The sequence below is a fragment of the Urocampus carinirostris genome, chromosome 16 (assembly GCF_059441175.1).
Source record: "Urocampus carinirostris isolate Australia breed hairy pipefish chromosome 16, RoL_Ucar_1.0, whole genome shotgun sequence".
Lineage (NCBI taxonomy): Eukaryota > Metazoa > Chordata > Actinopteri > Syngnathiformes > Syngnathidae > Urocampus > Urocampus carinirostris.
The window spans coordinates 37096367-37118062 of NC_142364.1; the positions used below are offsets into that span (position 1 = coordinate 37096367).

General features: G+C 40.8%; 1 protein-coding gene across 4 annotated transcripts in view; it reads left to right on the forward strand.

Annotated features, from left to right (window-relative positions):
* megf10 (multiple EGF-like-domains 10) overlaps positions 1-9940 on the forward strand; it is a 103178-nt gene extending 93238 nt beyond the window's left edge. For all 4 annotated transcript variants that reach the window (XM_088355761.1, XM_088355762.1, XM_088355763.1 and 1 more), the window contains 10 exons: positions 30-158; positions 233-361; positions 469-597; positions 4151-4279; positions 4350-4568; positions 5793-5899; positions 5978-6095; positions 7219-7263; positions 7364-7564; positions 9128-9940. In XM_088355761.1, coding sequence (XP_088211887.1) covers positions 30-158; positions 233-361; positions 469-597; positions 4151-4279; positions 4350-4568; positions 5793-5899; positions 5978-6095; positions 7219-7263; positions 7364-7564; positions 9128-9294 — 1373 coding nt within the window. In that variant the 3' untranslated portion in view covers positions 9295-9940. The remainder of the gene's footprint in view (positions 1-29; positions 159-232; positions 362-468; positions 598-4150; positions 4280-4349; positions 4569-5792; positions 5900-5977; positions 6096-7218; positions 7264-7363; positions 7565-9127) is intronic.
* The last annotated feature ends 11756 nt before the right edge of the window (positions 9941-21696 follow it).

A 21696-nucleotide genomic window follows, 5' to 3' on the forward strand; every position in this document is an offset into this window, starting at 1 on the left:
TATTTAACAAAGTCATATCTACTGTGTAGTGTGTCCCAGTGGTTTCTACGGGAAGAACTGTGCCTTGATCTGCAATTGCACCAACAATGGCACCTGCAACCCAATTGATGGCTCCTGTCAGTGTTTTCCCGGATGGATCGGCAGTGACTGCTCTCAGCGTCAGTTTTCCCACTTGACCTTTGCACGATGTAATACAGATAGTTCAGTTGACAATGTTGTCACCATCTTACAGCTTGCCCTCTTGCTCAATGGGGGCCAAACTGCATCCACACATGTAACTGTCACAATGGAGCCCTCTGCAATGCCTATGACGGAGAATGCAAATGCACTCCAGGATGGACCGGTCTTTACTGCACACAGCGTCAGTCCAATAAAGACTTTTCCTTTTTTCCCCCCGTAAAGTGACAGTGATTGTTATTTTCATCCATTAAATTTGTAATTTGACATAATGGTTTGACTTTCTTTCAGGTTGCCCGATTGGATTTTATGGAAAGGATTGTGCTCGAACATGTCAGTGCATGAATGGAGCGGATTGTCATCAGATTTCTGGACAATGTACCTGCCGCACTGGTTTCATGGGGCAGCACTGTGGGCAAAGTTTGTAAACAATATCAATCTCTTGACAAAATTGTAACTAGCACTAAAAATATGTGTTAGAGCAGTGGAGGGCACACTTTTTGAGTCGCCAGCCTGAATTTGATCAGTTGCGTTGGAAAAAATCAATGCAATAGGACTACTTAGGTGTTTTTTATGCATGAAACTTAAATTGCAGGTCAGGTCAATTTGAGAACATTAAAGTGTGGACATACGTGTCAGACAGATAGTCTTTCACACCACATTGAGCAAAGGGAGGTTTCAAGAGAAATTACAATACTGGGAGCAAATAGATCATTTTAAAAAATGAGTAAAAGCAGGAAAATGATCCTTATTTGGACTTTTTTTATGTAGTAGGAGCAATACACGGTCTCCTCACTCATTCCTCACTTTGTTTAATGAATGGGAGCGCTTAAGAGCAGTTGCATGGCGCAGCCTGTGTAAGGGCCAGTGGTTCCCAATGTGTGGTCCAAAGACCCCCCAGGATGTGAAAAAACATTTTTCCAGGGGTCTGCAGCATGATGTCTTGGATAAGAATAAAACATGTTTTTTTTCTTCTATCTCTTTCTATCTCTCTATCCTATTTTGAGCCCAGCCCAGATAAGTGATTCAGGCAAGTCAAGTCAAGTCAAGTCAAATTTATTTATATAGCCCTTAATCACAAAAATGTCTCAAAGGACTGCACAGGATTACAGTTACAAAATTACACAATTACCTGATCTTAAACCAGCATGCGGGCAAGGAAAACTCAAAAACCTCAGTGTGAGGAGAAAAGAGAAACCTTGAGAAAGGACCTCACATGTGGTAATCCCCCTTCCAGGATTGACCAGGGTGAATTACAATTAGCATTACTGTACACATAATAGTAAACATAAGGTAAGATGTTGAAAATGTCCGGAAAGTGCATGACATCAACGACGCCCCCAGCCTGCAAATCAGTCCAGAAAGTCTATGACGGCCACGACGCTGCCTCCCGTCTCTGCCAGCTGGTAAATGGTAAATCTACTGGTTGACATGCTGCAGGTCAGACGCAGACAGGACAAAACAGAATATGAGGTGGGCATCAATCATATGCTTTGGAATAGAAGTGTGTCTTAAGCCTCGATTTAAAAACTTCCGTTGAGGTTGCAGATCTTATCTCCAGAGGCAGGGCGTTCCATAACACCGGGGCCCGGATGGAGAACGCTCTCGAGCCCGCAGACTTCTTGGCTCTCGGAGTCACAAGTAGACCGGCATTTTCCGAGCGCAGACTCCGTGTAGGAACATAGGGGGAAATCAAATCGGAGATATAAGAGGGTGCAAGCCCATGCAAACATTTATATGTTAATAAGAGAACCTTAAAGTCACATCTTAAGTGGACTGGGAGCCAGTGCAAGTTGGCCAATACAGGAGTAATATGCTCAAACTTTTTGGTCTTAGTCAAAAGTCTAGCTGCCGCATTCTGAACCAGCTGCAAACTTTTAACGCTAGACATCGGGAGACCAGAAAGCAATACATTACAGTAATCAAGCCGAGAAGTAATAAACGCATGAATTAAAATCTCTGCATCTGATTGGGACAGCATCGAACGAATCTTCGCAATATTACGGAGGTGGTAGAAAGCTATTCTAGTAATATTTTTCACGTGTAACTGAAACGACAGATTAGGATCAAATATAACAACTAGATTTTTGACCGAGTCACTATGGGTGATATTACATTTGTCTAGGTTCAGGGTAGTGTTTGAAAACAACTGACAACAGTGAGCTGGACCAATAATCAACATTTCAGTTTTTTCTGGGTTAAGGCGTAAAAAATTATTTGACATCCATCTTTGAATCTCAGTAAGGCAAGCCTCCAGATTTCTAAAACTTAAATGTCCAGTTTTTTCCAGTGGCACATACAGTTGAGTGTCATCTGCATAGCAATGGAAACTAATATTATACTTGCGGATAATGTCACCAAGCGGGATCATATAAATACTAAAAAGAAGGGGGCCAAGTACAGAGCCTTGAGGAACACCACAAGGGACATTAGATTGTTTAGAGGTCAGATTGCCATAGTTAACACATTGCATCCTGTCTTACAGGTAGGACCTAAACCACGAGAGTACAGTTCCTGAGATACCAATGCGTTCTAGACGAACCAATAATATGTTGTGGTCGACCGTATCAAAAGCAGCGCTGAGATCCAGCAGCAGTAACATTGATGAGGCACCAGAATCTATTGTTAAAAGGAGATCATTGGTTACTTTAGCAAGGGCTGTCTCAGTAGAATGATTTGCCCTAAATGCTGACTGGACAGTTTCAAAAAGGTTATTTTCTGACATGAAGTCATTTAGCTGCTGTGCAACGACCTTTTCAAGTACTTTCGCAAAAAAATGGCAGATTTGACACTGGCCTATAATTACCTAGGCTTTCTGGGTCAAGGTTAGGTCGCTTAAGCGTGGGTTTAATGACGGCAGACTTGAAGGCTACAGGAACAATACCCGAGGATAGCGATATATTAATAATATTTAAAACTGATGGTCCTAAGATCCCAAACAGATCCTTCACCAGTGAAGCTGGAAACGGATCAAGCAGGCACGTAGTTTGTTTGGCCCTACTGACCATCTGTGTTAGATTATCAAGGGACAAATCATTGAAACTGGAGAATGTTTCTGAACAACCGCTGACACAGTCCATACCTAGCACCTCCACATCTTTGATATAGGAGGAGGAAACAGAGCGTTCTTTTAAAATTTCATTCCTGATTAGTTGAATCTTTTTATTAAAAAATTCCATAATGTCATTAGCAGAATAAGTGCAACCATTTGGGTTAAGTTGTTGTCTGGTAAGTTTCGCCACTGTGTCAAACAAAAATTTCGGATTATTCTTATGTTCAACAATAATCTTAGAGAAATACGAAGCTTTAGCTGAGGCAAGAGCTACTTTATATTTCAGCAGCGCCAGACCCCAGCCCTACAATGCCAGTAGCTTAGCGGAGGGAGGGAGAAAGGAAAGAGAAGACGTGTGGCACAAGAGGCAGGAGCGGACTTGGCTTTGATTGTGGTTTGCGCTGCACATGTAATTTTGTGACAGGTCATTTAACCTTTTGGTGCGAAGGGTTGGAACTGTTCCCGAAACTCGCCAAATGAGCTGTGGAATACTGTATTCTCTTTGTAACTACAAACAAGTGTAAGGCGGGGTTTTTAACTCTTGTCTGGAAGCTGGAAGCTCATCATGATATGAGAATTGCCTTTTCCAGTGTTGAATCGTGTTTTTAATTATTGTAAAAAATAAAAAGCAAGAGCAAGTGAACCACTAAAATTGATTATTTCTTTGTACCAAAATGGCATAACTGTGTCCAGGACTACATTAGTGGCGAAAGTTGAGGTTGGGGGTCCGGGAGCTATTTGAACGACTCACTGGGAGTCTGGGCCCAGGTTGACATTGGGAACCACTGGTATTAGGCTATTGTGATTGTATGGGCTTCTTAGTTTTACTCAGAACGGTACATTGAGTTTGTTTTGAGCATATTTTAGTCTCACTACTGAATATATGTTTATGCCATTCGGCTTTTAATCACTTGTTTGTAGAGTGTCCTTCTGGTTCATTTGGTTACGGCTGCCGGCAGGTGTGTGACTGCCAAAATAATGCTACATGTGATCACATCACTGGTACATGCTACTGTAACAATCGCTGGAAGGGAGCCCGATGTGACCAAGGTAAGGGTGGAGATTGGACAGCATAATATTACAACTAAAATATTAACCTAGCTTTCTCATGGCCCTGTAGCTGGTATTTTGGTTGACAGCCTCAACACTTTGACTGCAGTGCAGGTGGACATCTACCAAACCGGAGTCATTGCAGGAATTATTGTGCTAGTACTGCTTGGGCTCGTTTTCCTACCCCTCTTTATCATCTACAAGAAGAAGCAGAAAGAAAAACAACCTTCCATGCCTGTGGTGACTTACACACCTGCCATGAGAGCGACCACTGAGTACACCATCACAGGTATTTTGGATTCCTTAATGTTTTCTAATTTTGAATTGCTTGTAAAAACACACAAAAACACCGCCCCAGCGGCAGTGCTGTGTGTGACGCCACGTCGCACACGCACAAGCCATACAGAAAAACAGTTAAGCTGAGCATGCGCTACAGGTCTACAGGTATGCTTCATTAATAGTATTACAGCTCATACACTTAAAACCAAGGTGCAGCTACAAAGGCACGGTGGGTAGCAGCGGCAAAGGGGCGCGTACCTCTGTCATGGGGTTGTCCTGGTGCTATCCCCTCACCCCGGCCGGTTTCTCTCCCTGTGTTTCCGGCCACCCGAGCAACTGATTTGGATATTGTTACTATTAATGTCGCAAAAGTTTTCAACGATATCTTCGACTTGATGAATCATTAAACAAATACTGTACTATACTGTCATACTACATCCAAGCATGTCAGCCCCACCCTTGTTTGTAACACGCCTCCAAACTTTAAGATCTTTTTGCGGTTAAAAATCCTTTTACTCTAAAAAATATGGTAGATAAGGCATTGGACGAGTTGAATGGGTTTACATAGACGGGGATTCCAACTATGAAGGGAGTATTCCAACCCTTTTGGCCGGACTACTAGCTTTTCAAAGAACATATTTGAAATACTGTCGTCATGCTTTGGTGCCTGCAGTCCCTCTTCTTCCCCAAAGATGACAGCATTACCCAATTTCCCAGTCCCCTCACTTTCCCTCTTCCCAGGTGATTCCAATACCCTGGGCTTCCACCTCACATTGAAGACGACAAGCTTTTTCCCCCACGACCTCCCTCTTCAATTCCCTCCTCATTCCAAGTTCACCCACTCCAAGACCCGCCACTCCAACCACCTTCCTCGGGTCCCCATTTCTCCCTTCATTGTCAAGTTATCTTTCGTAATGGTACTCCAAAATCTTCCCTTCAAGATTTTCTTCACCCAAGACCCCCCCCTCTCTGGCCTCCCTCTCAAGATATTATCCTCATTTCCGGTCCCACACCCGCTTCTCGCCAGTAAAGTTTTTTTTTTGCTGCTAAAAAGACTCTCCCGTAGTGTATTCCGTTTCTTTGTGTCATGCATTTGGGTCTTTCCGACACCTTGTGATAACTACCGGTATTTACTTTTAAACTGATACAGTATACCACACAGAGGTTTTGGTGATATTATAATCTTAATCCAAATATTTCCTGCAGGTGTACATACTCACTGTTGACTTTTCAGATGATCAACTGTCACTAGATATGCACCCCAACAACTACTTCTCCAATCCCAGCTACCACACACTGACTCAGTGCTCTAGCCCACAACATATCTCTCCATATGGAAAGGTATTTTTTATAATATTTAACACAATACTCTGGATAGCTGTTGCTTTAATTATGTGTTGGGTGTTTTGTTCTTTGTAGGGGAAAAACAACATGTTGAATTTGAAGGATATGGAGGAAAGTAAGAAATTTCCTCTAACTATTGCCACTGGGACATTGCCAACAGACTGGAAACAGAGGGACTGCTTTGATGAACTTGGTGAGCCATTGACTACACTTTGGTTTAATGGAATTGTTCATTGCAAATAATTGCAAACGGTTTTCTGTTTTGAGAGTAAGCTAACCTAGGGCCTGCAGTAGAGATTATTTAAGTGAAAAGTCTCAATCTGGCAAACACATGGACACAAACTTGAGGTTTTGAAAGTCTGACTACTAGCTCAGGGGTGTCCAACATGGGGCCAGCAGGCACCAGGATGCCCCCTTGAGGTACCTGCAGACCTGTTTTGAAAAAAAAAAAAAAAAAAAAAAAAAAAAACTCCCCATTCCTGGGTCATTTTCTTATAAAAAATGTTTTCATTGGTTATTGGTTGAATCAGTCAATTAAACCCCCTTTTAAATAATTAAAGTAAATAGTAAATAGTAACAACAAAGTAATAACATGATAAGTGTTTTTAGTTTTAGAAATTCAAATATATAAATTCCAGTTTATGGACTCCATAGACCAAAAAATCTATTAAAGTATTGATATTTTTTTAAGCAATTCAAATGAGAATCTATTTGTGTATTAAGTAAATGTATCTATTTATCTGTGTCCTGATTTATTTTACAGGAAATACAATAAACTAAATCCAAATGTATGTGTTTAATAAGGTGAATCAGTAAAAAAATGTCACTTTTTAAAAATTTGCTGTCTGCTACCGATCTAGCTTTGTCACTAGCTATCTTTTTACCTTTTAGCAATTTATCAAGCAATCTAGCTCGCTTTTTACACTTTTACATGTCATCTAGCTAACATTTTACTTTTTTTTGCTACTTATCAAGCAAGATTTTGGCCTCCTTTCTAACTAGCTATCTAGCGTTGTCTTTTGCTATCTATCTGGCCATTTAAATGGCTTTTTACCCTTTTAGCTAGCTATTTAGCTCCCCTTTAGTTTTTTTTACCCGTTTAATTTTCTACCAAATTACTAAGATTCCTTTTAGCTATTTAGAAAGCCATTTAGCCAAGTTGCTATAAGTGTATATCAAACAGGGTGCCCTTTGCTCTAATTAGTAACAAAAAGTAGATCTTAGCTTAAAAATGGTTGGAGACCCCTGCCCCACCAAACAATAGAGACTGATATGAATTTACTTCACCTTATGATGTCTTCTTCCCTGCCATTCAGGAGCCTGCAGAGTAGACAGAAGATGCAGGGGTTGGTCTTTGCAGGGTAAATTCTGATGATACGAAGCCAGCACCTGCTCATTTTCTTTGATAAACGTAATTTGATTGTCTGACTTTTTTGTTTTGCTGTTTGGACTTGGTGAAAGGCATACCAAATCAGGGAAGCTGCACTTCCCTGGACAGTTTGGAAAACCCTTACGCCACAATAAAGGACCCTCCTGTGCCAATGACGAAAAACACAGAATGTGGATATGTGGAAATGAAGTCCCCCTTTCAACGGGATCCACCCTATGCTGAAATCTCAAGTAGCAGCAATCTGACCGATAACAAGAATGTCTATGAAGTTGGTGAGGAACTCGATGAGGAAAAACTTATTGTCTTGGAGATCCAATCCTATATAGTTCTACTAACTGGGAAGTATGTCAACAAAATTGATCCAACATCAAGACCGTAAAAATAATGATTCTATTGAATATTTTAGAACATTGCTTTTTTTTTTTGCAAAACTGTGATTTTACCGGGCATGGTTAACTCACTTGGCCTCTGGCAAATAACAATCAAAGGGACCTGTTCTGAGTCCCTCACCAATACCAGAGTCTTGTCCTTCTCATGACGTCTGGTATTTTTTGGTTTTAGGTTGACTTAAAAAGATACACAAGTTCTAAAACATACAAAATGAGAGAAAATATTACACGTTTTTGCATAATATCCATATACAGAATATCTGTAATTGGTATAGTCCAATTATTTTCCAAGATTAAGCATTTTGAAGAAGATCTGTCCTGTCTTGAACTTCTTGAGCTCTGACATCTTGTGAAGCACTCCAGCACCCTAGAAAGCCACCATATTGGTTTACATGTTGACTAGTCAAAAAGGTTTTGAGTGTTGTAAACCTAGTTTTGGTATTTTTTGTGGAGGATGCCTATGCACTTTGTCCTTGGTGGGTGCAGCAATGGTACAACAAATGGCGAGCAGCCAAAATGGGGCAAACTGGCAAAATTAACACAGCAAGAGCTAACGGGCTAAACCAGACGGGACACAGCAGGCTAGCTGGCTGCAAAAATGGCTAACCAGGACCAATCAGTGAAAAAACGGGACGCTGGCTGATTGAAAACCTGCAGTAAGCATTCAAGATAACTGCAAGCCAACGACACAAATATGAGATAAAACTTTCTACTTTGAAAATCAATACTCAAACTCTTGCACGTGAAATATTTTGAATTTTGAGGAGGAACACTACATGTTCTGTGCCTAACTGAAAAAAAAGTGGTCTTTTGGGATCCCTTTAAGGCCTAGTATGTGTATTTTCAAAACTATTACACGGTTTTTCTTAGGTTTATGGTATCTTCAACAAATATTTGAGACACTTATGTATGTTTTGTTTCTACTAGGTACCATACCTGTCAACCTCAACGAATTGCTATAATTATTATGACTTAGGCCAGTTCTAAGCACTTTGCTATAATTATTTTTGAGGCATATTCATCCTAAAATCTTTTATCTCTTTATTACATGTATAACCCTGGAGTGCTATGTCTAATCTCATTAAAAAGAAAAAAAAATAATATCCAATTAAATCTACATACATTATAATGCCACACATCATTATGCTGATCTCTTGCTTTCCTTTTGACATTCATAATTATTTATCTTGTGTGACGATAAGATGTGATTTATGTTCCTCAAAATGCCTTGTTATAAAAATCTGGTGTGAAAAGTGTTTTGGTTGTCAAGGGCACAGGACTAAGATAAACTCCGCCTTTTTCCTGTCTGCCCTCTTTTACCTTCTGTTTTTTCAGATGTTTGTCAAAGCTGTTGATTTTTAACTCATTATAACCTTGTATACGATGACCAGTGGGAAAGAAAAAAATGTCAATGTCAACTCATTTGATCTTGTGTCTTACGTTCAGAACCAACTGCAAGCACTCTTCACGGCAATGGACAAAGCAATGAAACCAAGCAACCAGGCCAGGACCCGTATGACTTACCTAAAAGCAGATATATACCCTGTCACTATGATGTGTTACCAGCCCGAGATAGTCCAACTGGAGAGGACCTGGAACTGGATAGTGACTAACAACACAGACTTGCTTCTGAACTGAAAACGTCAAATGTTCGCATCCTTTTTTTTCCACGTTTTGTCATGTTGTGCTTTATAAAATGTGTATACTTGGTTTGAATCCTACATTTATTGTAAAATATGTATTTTCCGCCGAAACTGACGTTTTAAAGCATTTTCATACAATTAATGGAGCACTTCTCAATATCATTTATGGATAGAATTGTTTAAGGCAACACAGTGGACTATTGGGCTCACATGTCTGTTAACATTGGATAGGTTTTTGAAAATTATCATGTTCCCAAAGGTATGGCAGTTTATTCAATAATTTCCAAACACATTCTTCATTGTATCCTGGTACATTTTCCAATTCCGCATTTTTCAGAGAATAACAATACAACATCAAATACAGATTTTATTTGGTCAGCTATGTTAACCGACACAGGACCATTGTGGTAAATGCTATGCAATTAGATAGCCGAATAAAACCCAACTGTGTACAGCTGTTAACATTCATACAGCAGAATATTTCATTGATTTGTACTGTGCTGGATTACAAACAGGGACAGACCAGATGTTATATCAATAGTCATCCATTTGTGACATGGCTGTTAAGTTGTGTACTGTAAAATGTTTCAAATATTAAATCTTGCCTCAATAAAAGTTGAGAAACAGTAAATCTCCACATTGAATAGTCCATCCATTATACAGGTATGTTCAAGTTCCATCAAAACTGTAGTTGCTCTCTATACGCCCATCACAGCTAACTTCAGGCACTGGTTGTCAGCCAGTTGCAGGGCACTCAGAGACATACGAATGGTTGACAGTTCTTGGCCTCCCTTTTAGCAGTGTCAAAGTTAACACCAGTCCATTCCATGATATCGTTGGCAAAGTTCTTTTTCGTTCTTCCATTGCCCTGGAGAATAATCTTGACCCGTCCTGATGATCTTGTGATATGTCCATGCCACTGCAGTTTTTGTCTGCATACGGTTGACAACAGTTCTTCGTAGGGTCCAATGTGCCCCCTAATGGTTTTACGCACTGTTTCGTTTGTCACGTGGGCTATGAAGCAAATGCCCAGAAGATTTTTGTAGCATTGCATCTCTATGGGCTGGATTTTCCTTTCCAACTTTCCTGTGAAAGTCCATGACTTACAAGCATAGAGGAAGATGGAATTAATTAGCGCTTGCATGAGTCTGATCTTAGATATCAGTGCTTTATTGTTTTCCCTCCAAATGGGTTTAAGTCTTGCAGGCGTGGCTGTACAGTGGAACCTCGGTTTTCGAACGCCTCTCAGTTCGAACAAATCGGAGTCCGACCCAAAATTTTGAGAAATTCTTGCTTCGCTGTTCGATCAAAAAATCGGAGTTTGAACGCGGGTAATGCGTGAGTGCGTACACTAGGGTGCGATGCTGAGCGGCGTACGAGTGTAGATCGCTCTTTTCCTGACCAACTGTTATCGCGTGCGGACGTGCTTCGTTTTGCTTTCGCTTTTAATATAGGTGTACGAAGGGGTCATGAATGACTTTAATGACACTGTCATGAGTCCCTTTAGAAAAGTGCTAAAAAGAAGGCTGGAGCAAGTGTCATTAGACCGGTATTTGTTGGCTGCGGCTGCATCGACTCGCTACAACGGGTCAGGTGTATCGACATTTCGTTCTGTGTACATTGTTACAAAGAATGACAATACAAAGGAAATTATTATTATTATTATTATTTTAAGAGAAAAGAACATCCTCCCAAACAATAATTTTCCTCTCCACCGTCCACCTGCGCCTTCTGCTGACCACCACAAAGGTAAGAAATCCTATTCATAATTCTTTTCTTTATCCTTTTTTTTTTTTTAATTTTTACACGTTCATGTGAGCGTAATCTTTCGTACGGAATTACGATAACGCGAACGTACGATTAGCCTGGGTTAGCTTTATGATTCGAGGTAAACATTCAGGGTGTTGGAACTGAGCCCAAAATTCAGGGTGTTGGAACGGAGCCCCCTTTCCAATGAACCGCTCACCACTTGTGTTGGAGGCCCGGGTGCTAAATGACTTGTAAACGACCTGATTTTTTTTATTTTTACAGGTTCATGTTAGCGTAATCTGTCGTACGGAAGATTACGATAATGCGAACGTAGGATTAGCCTCGGTTAGCTTTAAGTTTACGTCAAACATTCATGCTAAACATTCAGGGTGTTGGAAAGGAGCCCAACATTGAGGGTGTTGGAACGGAGCCCCCTTTTCCAATAAACCGCTCACCACTGTTGTGGAGACCTGGGTGCTAAAATGACTTGTAAACGACCTGATTTTTTTATTTTTACATGTTCATGTTAGCGTAATCTTTCGTAACCAACTGTTATCGCGTGCGGTCGTGCTTCGTTTTGCTTTCGCTTTTAATATAGGTGTACGAAGGGGTCATGAATGACTTTAATGACACTGTCATGAGTCACTTTAGAAAAGTGCTAACCACTTGTTGTGGAGACCCGGGTGCTAAATGACTTGTAAACGACCTGATTTTTTTATTTTTACATGTTCATGTTAGCGTAATCTTTCGTACGGAAGATTACGAATACGCGAACGTACGATTAGCCTGGGTTAGCTTTAAGTCTACGTTAAACATTCAAGCTAAACATTCAGGGTGTTGGAACGGATTAAAACGATTTACATTATTTTTAATGGGAAAAATGATTTCGTGATGGAACAAATCGGTTTTCGAACAGCGTTCTGGAACGGATTATGGTCGAGAACCAAGGTTCCACTGTAATTGGAGCTATCCTGGCCATGATTTCTGACTCTTTAAATTTGGTAACATGTTTAAGCTATTGGTGGTCAGCGGTGAAGTTCTTGGATGAGAAGGCATACAGTAGGCATGTCCAAAGTCCAGCCCGGGGGCCTGTTACTGCCAATGATAACGTTTTTAATGGCCCGCCGCCTCTGTCAGTAAACGTAATAATATGTGTCCCACCAGTCATTTAGACCACAGTATAAAATAAATCTATACTGTTGTGTATGTAGTAGGGTTGTAGTAGGATTCAGAGACAGGCACGGACGGTACATTCATAGAGTGTTAACTTAACTTCTTCTTCGGTAGTTCTCAAGCACAAGTACAAGGCTGCACATTAGTATACAGCGACACCGCAGGAAGGGGAGTGCATTACACGACACCACATATTCCCTTTTTGTTAGAATAGGACACAAACAGTAGCATTAATCTAAAATACGCAATTACTCTTCGGTAAGTATGAGCTTATAGAAAACATACATTTCAATATCCATTACCAGATTAGAGGTAAATATTTATCAAAGGTAAGCAATATTGTAAGGAACTATACTGTCAATATCGGTAAGCAAAAGTGTGTAAACCTTGTAAACTTAAGCAGACTGTATGAAGATCACATCATAAACAAACATGACAATTTTTTTAAACAATGAACATTCATCATGTCTTTTTTTTTTTTAAACATCACCACATCTTTTCTGTATCTTTTTTTTTAAGTCACGTAATCTTGAAGCCATGCAGGAGCATGTCGTATTCTCGGTGCATTCGGAGAGGGATGTGGTGAGGGCACAGTTACAGTTTCAGGTTCAGGTGGCTCAGCAACTTGGTCGCTTGGCAGGAGGCAAGCATCATTATCAGGAGGCTGTGGCGCTGAAGCAGCAGCACAGGTGGAAGAATGGGCAAGGTGGAAAGCATTCCACACCTTTCCATCAGACAGCAGATAAGTGGCTGGACCCTTTTGGGCTACCACTGTCAGTGGCTTGGAGAACTTTGAGTGTCCTTTGGCAATGATTCCAGGTTTGCGGATGCGAACCGCAGAGCCAATCCGGAAGCTGGGTGATTTTGCACCGCGACGTTTGTCGGTGTATCATTTTGACTTCCGTTGTTTGTTTTGTATGTTTTGTAGCATGTTGCCTTTGTCAGCAGTGGGACGCATGGAGTGAAGACCTGTGATGTAAAGCTTCGTATTCAGTGGTCTACCATGCAACAGTTCAGATTCAGATTCAGATTCAGATTCAGATCTACTTTATTGTCATTCTAGTACACGTGTATACAGAACGAAATGTCGATGCATCTGACCCCCACAGTTTCCTTGAATGTACAGATATAAATAAAGTTGTATTGTAATTGGCTACGTATAGTATTTTACCATAGTGCCGATAGTGCAAGAAGAGTAGCTAACCAGATGTGCAAAATGGGCAGTCAGGTTAACAAGTCAGGTACACAGTAACATTAACACTGTAACAATAACGCTGTAATTACCGTAGTGCAGAGAGCAATGTGCAATGAGTGGCAAGCTGTAAAAAACTGCCAGTAGTGCAAAAAGTCAGATTTAGCAGCCGTTGAGATTTAAGTTAACTATATGTTAGATTGACCATTTAACAGTCTAATGGCCAGGGGGACTAGACTATTGCGGAGCCTGGTGGTCCTGCACCGCACACTGCAGAACCTCTTCCCAGAGGCTAGCAGAGTGAACAGTCCATGCGGGGGATACTGAAGTCACGGCATGTGGTGTAGCTCTGTAAGTCTGTAAAAACTCAGTAAAGAAGGTTTTCAGTGGTTTACCTTCGATGTTGGCTGTTTGTAGACAGTCCTTGAAGACTCTGTTGAAACGCTCAATTTCACTGTTGGCCTGTGGGTAGTACACAGAGCTGCGACGGTGTGTGATGTTCCTGTCACTAAGGAATGCTTCAAACTCGGTCGACACGAACTGAGGGCCATTGGCAGTAACAATTTCCTGTGGATTACCTTCTCTGCTAAACAGAATGGAAAGAAAAGTCATAACAGAGGCAGAAGTAACATTTGAGCAGAAGGCAATCTCAGGCCATCGGCTGTAATAGTCAATGAGGGTGATGGAGAAGTGGCAATCAGCAGGCGCATAGTAAATAGGACCAACAATGTCCACAGCAACCTTTTCCCAGGCAGCAGTTGGGGTAGGCACAGGCTGTAATGGGGCAGTACGTGTGGTTGCGGTTTTGTCATGCTGCAAGCAGGTGGTGCATGATTTGATGGCGAGCTCAACGTGAGAATCCATTCCAGGCCACCAGTACAAGTCTCTCAGTCTTTGTTTTGTGCGAACTATCCCTTGGTGTGTAGCATGAGCAAGTTGGACCATTTTTTCCTGTAGCCGTTGTGGTATCACAACACGATGAGTGCCACGCACAATGACACTGTTCTGCAAGGCAAGCTCATTTTGCACACGGAAGTATGGCACGATGAGGGGGTCAAGGCCTTTTGCAGTACGAGGCCATCCCTTCTGCATGTAGTGTTGCACCTTCTGTAGCACTGGACATTCCTCACATGCACTGGAGAGCAGTGACTGCAGCAAAATCAGGAGACACAGCAGCCACCATCTCCATGATGCCATCATTTTCCAGTTTCGTCAGCTCCTCCGACACCTTGTCACGCACGGCATATTGAAGTCTGTGTAGCTTTTGCTGGACTGGAGGGACGTCTGCACGCACTTTAACTTTGTGTATAAAACCTGTAGCAACGCCTAAGGCATTTGTAGTGTTGACAGAGTGACTCATCTCCGATCCAGCTGGTGTTGTAATCTGCCCATCTTGTATGTGGAGGCGAAGTGCAGTGAACAGGTCCATTCCCAGTAGTGGAGTACTGTCAGGAACTATGTAGAAGTCAGTATGTGCACTCTGGTTGCAGTATGTAGCAGTAAGTTGAAGACAGCCCAACACTGGAATTGGCTTCTTGATGTAGGTCACCAGACGTACAGTAGGCTTTGAGAGAGGCAAGTGCATGAATGATTGTCTGTAAATTCTCTCTGGCAGAATTGAGACTGCTGAACCAGTGTCCACAAGCAGGTCAGTAATAATTGACTGTTCATCATTCGCATGGAGAGCAACTGTACACGTAAGGCGCTTTGCGACTGCAGCTGTAGGGGCTACATGACACACAGTAAGTTCTGGGACAGTAACTTCTCTTACTGATCGAGTAGGAATTGCGCTGCGGCACACTTTACCAAAATGTCCAATTTTTTCACATTGGTTGCATTTTGCATTTTTAGCAGGGGTCATTTGCTAGATGAGAGTTGGAGCAACAACGGTAACAGGTTTTGTGTTGATTCCTTTTATCTCTCAAGCGCTGTGTATGCGTACTGCTCTGATTCCTTTTATCTCTTTGTTGCACAAGCTTCACAGGAACGTCGGGCACGTGCACAGGAGCAATAGCATTAGCTTCTGACATAGCAGATTCGATTTCAACATTAATCTTTGGTACAAAGAAAGTTTCTAGCGCATCACAGGCGGATTTGTAAGAAGTGCCAGTGTCGGGAAGGGAAAGAAAAATTCTCTGCCCTTCTGTGCCTAAACAGTGCAGCAGTAGTGCGCGTTTTCGTTTGCCCGGCATTTCGTTAGCAGTCAATGCTAGCAGGTAATTTTCGAACATCTGAATCCACGTGGTGTACAACATCGTAGGCTCACCCCGGGTTTCAAGCAAAGCATGGGGTTGTGAGATTCCGATCCATCCCATCCTCGTCGCCAATATTTGTGTATGTAGTAGGGTTGTAGTAGGATTCAGAGACAGGCACGGACGGTACATTCATAGAGTGTTTACTTAACTTTTTCTTCGGTAGTTCTCAAGCACAAGTACAAGGTTTGCACATTAGTATACAGCGACACCGCAGGAAGGGGAGTGCATTACACGACACCACATATACAAAAAAAGTACAATTTCACCAGGTGATGGCAGCAGCCTCTTGGTCACCTTGTTCTTTGGCTTCTGTGAGCATTTTTGTCCATTTCATTTCCAACATGGTGACTGTACATAAAAAAAGAAAGTTAGCTGTCAGGGCTGGGCTTCCAGGACAAGTTGAAATTGGAATATTTTTTTCACCAAAATCCGAAACAACTGTGCCAAATTTGCTAAGAGACAGTGGTTGTTTTCAAAGAATACATTATTAAGAGTCACTGTCGGACTACAAATAGCTAACTGGAAATGAGCACTGTGAAGCGGTGAAACAGCTGGAAACTATTATACGGCACAACAGCGCTTTATTTACGAGACCCTGCAAGTCAAATAAAAATGCTACCAAGGGGAGCTACGAGGTCGTGATGCTATTTGCTAAGCACTGCAAACTTCACAAAGTTTGATTTTATTAAAGCCTCCAAAGAAGTTCAAAGAATGCCAGGCTGAATAGTCGGCCCCACAAACATTTTTATCTTACCCAATACAGCCCACTTTCAGAAAAGTTTGGACACCAATGGCATACATGAAAGAGGTGGAGAAGCTGACGACGTGGTATTTGAAAAAATAAACTAAATCTGAACACCAAAAAATTCAAGGAAGTTATACTTGAGGTCAAGCGCAAATCCGACCATTTCGCGTACAAGGCAAACAGATCAACATCACCAAAACATTCCACTTTGCGCTGAGCCACCTGGAAGCACTGAAACATCTACGTGAGGGTGTCCTGCCTGGACTTCAGCTAAGCTTTTAACAATATTATCCCAGAGATCATGGTGCAAAAACGTCAGCATTTGGGCCTCCCCACATCCACATGTCAGTTGATGAAGGACCTCCTAACAAATAGTCCCCAATTAATCAAGCTGGGTAATAATTTCTTCTCAACACTGGCTCTCCACAAGGGTGTGTACTGAGCTCCTTCAATTTCACTCTCCACATCTGACTGCACGGCGACCCATCCTTCAAAGAGCATCACCAATTTTGCTGATGACACCACTGTGGTCGGACTCATCTCAGGAGAAAATGCTGCTGCTACATGCCATTGCACTTATTTTTATTGCACCATTGTTACAATGCACTGTTTGATTGCATAATTAATTATTATCATTATTATTTACTGTTATTATGATTATTATTATTATGATTATTATTATTATGATTATTATGAGTAGTTGTAGTATTTTCATGACCATTATTATTATTAGCAGTTTCCCAATCACTGATTGATTTGTTGGTAATTATTTTTTCTTTTGCCCATTTATCCTGATAGTCTTTTATCTTTTTCTTCACAGTCTTTATTACATATTTTATCCTGGAGTGCCATGTCTAATCTCATTGCATACAATGTTTCACAAGGTTGATATCAATGACAATGACAAAACTAATACAGTTAACTTTTAACTAAAATAACATTTTTATTTTTATTTATGTTAAGAAAGGGGGGGAAGAGGGGGACACACGAAAAATAAAAAAGCAGGAAAAAAAAAGTCTTATCTCATCTCATTAGCTGCACCGCTCATCCTCAGTAGGGTCGCTGGAGCCCATCCCAGCAATCATTGGGCAGTGGGCAGGGGACACCCTGAACTGGTTGTCAGCCAATAGCAGGGCACAAAGGGACAGACAACTCGCTCGCTCATTCACACCTAGGGACAATTTGGACCGGCCAATCCACCTGAAATGCATGTCTTTGGAATGTGGGAGGAAACCTGAGTGCCCGGAGGAAACCCACGCAAGCACAGGGAGAACATACAAACTCGGCACAGGAAGTCTGGTGGCTGGATTAGAACCCACACAGGAGGTTCCCACGACCATAGAACTGTGCCGCTCACGCGCTAACCACTGCGCCGCCGTGCTGCCGAAAAAAGAAGTAAAAATCTAAAAAGAGAAAAAAAAAAGCAGGAAATAAGAAAAAGGAAAAAGAGAGAAGACAAAAAGCAATAAAACAGTACATGCCTGGGGAAAAAACAAAATAAGAAAAAAGGAAAATTGAGCGGCAAAGGCAGATGAAAAGTAAAAAGCCAGGGAAAAAAATATTGATCAATCATGTCCGGCGTCCGCCTTTAAGAGAAAAACAATTGCCTCGTCGGATGCCGGCTTATAAAAAGCCGTTCCGTTCCCAAACGACTTGTCAATAGCAGAGGAGTAAGAAAGGTTTAGTTTTTGGGTTCCAACATTGTCACTTTGTGCCTCCACTCAAAAATACTTCCACAGAAATACAACAAAATTACTATTTAATAACTACAAAACTAAATATCAAATATAGTGCTTAAAAACAACATATATATATATACATATATACACATACATACATACACATAAAGATAACATCTTTTCAGTGTTTTTTTCTCTAAAACGTAAACAGCAAGCACAATGACCAGAGTTAGCTTTCTCGGTAGATAGAAGGGTCTACACGATACTGCCAGAAACTCTACATCGAGTGAGCAGTGTGTGTCAATGATTCTACTTCAGTACAGGTAATAGAGTACTATATTACAAAATACAACTACAGAATCATTTACTCCAAATATCTACAAGGGCCGTGATCAGGGGACACCCTGAACTGGTTGCCAGCTAGTCGCAGGACACACAGAGACAGAAAACTCACTCGCTCAGTCACACCTCGGGACAATTTGGACTGGCCAATTAACCTAACATGCATGTTTTTGGAATGCGGGAGGAAACCGGAGCGCCCGGAGGACACCCACGCAAGCACGGAGAGAACATGCAAACTCCACACTGGAGGTTCGATCTCATGACCTTAGAACTGTGCCACACACACGCTAACCACTGCGCCGCCGTGCTGACCCCAATACATAATACTCAGGGTTGGGTAGGGTTACTTTAACTTGATTACTTTCAATTACTTTTGGATTACTCCAATACCAAATATGCTAATAAAAGACAAAAGAAACTAAATATGAATAAAATTATGACTCACAACACATGGTAAGCTTTCTCTCCTGGCTTTGATCTCTTTCATCTCCGGCAAAACTAACATAAAATGCAACAGAAACAAAATTAAAATAAATCCAAACAGCTTGCCAACATCATTTTTGCCGTTCCATGTGTTCCGTTACTCCCTAAGCCTGCACAAAATTTAGTAATTTCATTTTTACTTTTCATCTGCCTTTGCCACGCAATTTTCCTTTTTTCTTATTTTGTTTTTTCCCCAGGCATTTACTGTTTTATTGCTTTTTGTCTTCTCTCTTTTTCCTTTTTCTTATTTCCTGCTTTTTTTTTTCTCTTTTTAGATTTTTACTTCTTTTTTCGGCAGCACGGCGGCGCAGTGGTTAGCGCGTGTGCGGCACAATTCTATGGTCGTGGGAACCTCCTGTGTGGGTTCTAATCAGCCACCAGACTTCCTGTGCCGAGTTTGTATGTTCTCCCTGTGCTTGCGTGGGTTTCCTCCGGGCACTCAGGTTTCCTCCCACTTTCCAAAGACATGCATTTCAGGTGGATTGGCCGGTCCAAATTGTCCCTAGGTGTGAATGAGTGAGCGAGTTGTCTGTCCCTGCGTGCCCTGCGATTGGTGATTGCTGGGATGGGCTCCAGCACCCCCTCGACCCTACTGAGGATAAATGGTGCAACTAATGAGATGAGATGAGAGATGTTATCAGTGTCCTGCTATTAATTCACATGACTGTATTTAGTGATGTTGACATATTTACCCATTGTATGTAAGCAGACAGCTGTGACACACGTTGCTGAGATCATCTGTATAGACAAAGAGTAAAGATCCACACAGAGTTTAACTTTTCCTCAAAAACATACATTTTTATATTGTTGAGTGTTGTGTAGGAACTTTTCAGCTGCCTGTAGTGTAATATAAACTACAGTAAAAAATGTTAACCATTTTATTAATTGATTAGGGAGACATGTACATATAAATATATATATTATTAAAGCTATGTCATTAAATAAAGTTACCCATAAACCAATCAGCCTATCCTCTGATATACTTTATCGAGCTTGTCTTGGATGACCTGGAATGTTAAATGACAATTTCCAGGTACATTTTGGGAAGTTCAGTTATATATGTGCAACAAGGGATTTTTCATGTAAGACTGTAGAGCTGTATGCTAAAGTTTTGCTTTTTCAAAAATAAAGTGACGACTGATATAACAATAACAGGAAGTAGTCAACAAAGCACTCCAAAGGAGGGTCAAGAATGACTACAAAATAATGAAATGTCCACACCCTGGTCCAAACCTTTGCTGACACATAACACAACAAATAACAGTCAAGTCAAGTCACATTTATTCATATAGCCCTTAATCACAAAAATGTCTGTACATTTATATGTATATATATATATATGTATGTATATGTATGTCTATTTTTTTCGAATTCAAGATTGTTTTTCCCGCAGATTTGTTCCTACTCTTTCAAGTCAAGTCAAATTTATTTATATAGCCCTTAATCACAAAAATGTCTCAAAGGACTGCACAGGATTACAATGACACAATGACCTGATCTTAAACCAACATGCGGGCAAGGAACAACTCAAAACCTCAGCGTGAGGAAAAAGAGAAACCTTGAGAAGGGACCTCACAAGTGGTAATCCCCCTTCCAGGATGACCAGGGTTAAATACATTTAGCATTACAGTACACAAACGTAGTAAACACTAGGTAACATGTTGAAAATGTGTCCAGAAAGTGCATGACAGCAGCGAGAAAATACATAACATTGGAGAAAATACCATGGCTATGGGTTGTGGGTCAAGAGTAAAAAAGCTAGCATGCTGATTCAAACCATTAAGCATACACAGTGACATGGAATAATAGCTACAGAGTTTCATTTTGGGATATTGTAAAAAAGCCACTCACCTGATTCTTGAAGTAGATAAGTCGCCATATCTAGTCTCAACTTGTTAACTTCATTTTTGGTGGTTTTGATGGTGATAGCTTCTCCTTTTAATACCTTCTCTGCAAACTAAAGAGTTTGATTAGTATTTTAGGAATTAAAAGTAAATACACAACCCATGAGGATAGCAAGATCCATGTTATTACATAACCAATTTGATATGGCATCTTTTTTTTTCCATGAGCATCTTGATGGTCAGAGGGCATCCTTATAAAATCCCAATTTAGGTACATGTCATGCACATCCGAAATCTCATGACAAAAGGCCCACAGGTCAACGTTTAATTTAAATACTGTTCATGACTTTGAGGTTGTCCTGTGTCCCGTGTATGTCATTATTTGAAGTTTGAGATTCAAAATGTTGTTATAAAATTCAGACAGCCTTTTATTTTTCATAAATGTATCACTAATTACTGTACATTGATTGCTGTATCAAAACATAGCCTACATTATTTGTTAATTTGTAAAACACTAATGGCTTAAATTCCTCCTCTTTCTTTTTTGTCAGACAAAGTATTTATGTTTTGGTTCCTTCAGAAAAGTGTTTACATAGTTTATTCCTTCAAATAAACATTACTATTCTCACACTGCTTATTTCTTCTCTACCTACTTGCGGTCTTGTAACGAAGACGATGACATGTTTTTTTTCTCGTATAAAATGTCCCTTTTAATTTCATAAAATAATTTAAGTAAAAATGATTGGACCATTTGGTTATTAAAGATATACATGATTCTTCCCTGATTAATCAATATTATAACTATTGCTGGCAAAAATGCACCCCCTCTCAAAACAGGTTCAGTTGCATCCAGCAAGATGTGCTTTTCACTGTGAAGATATGGGCCCACCACTAGTAACCAGGGTATATT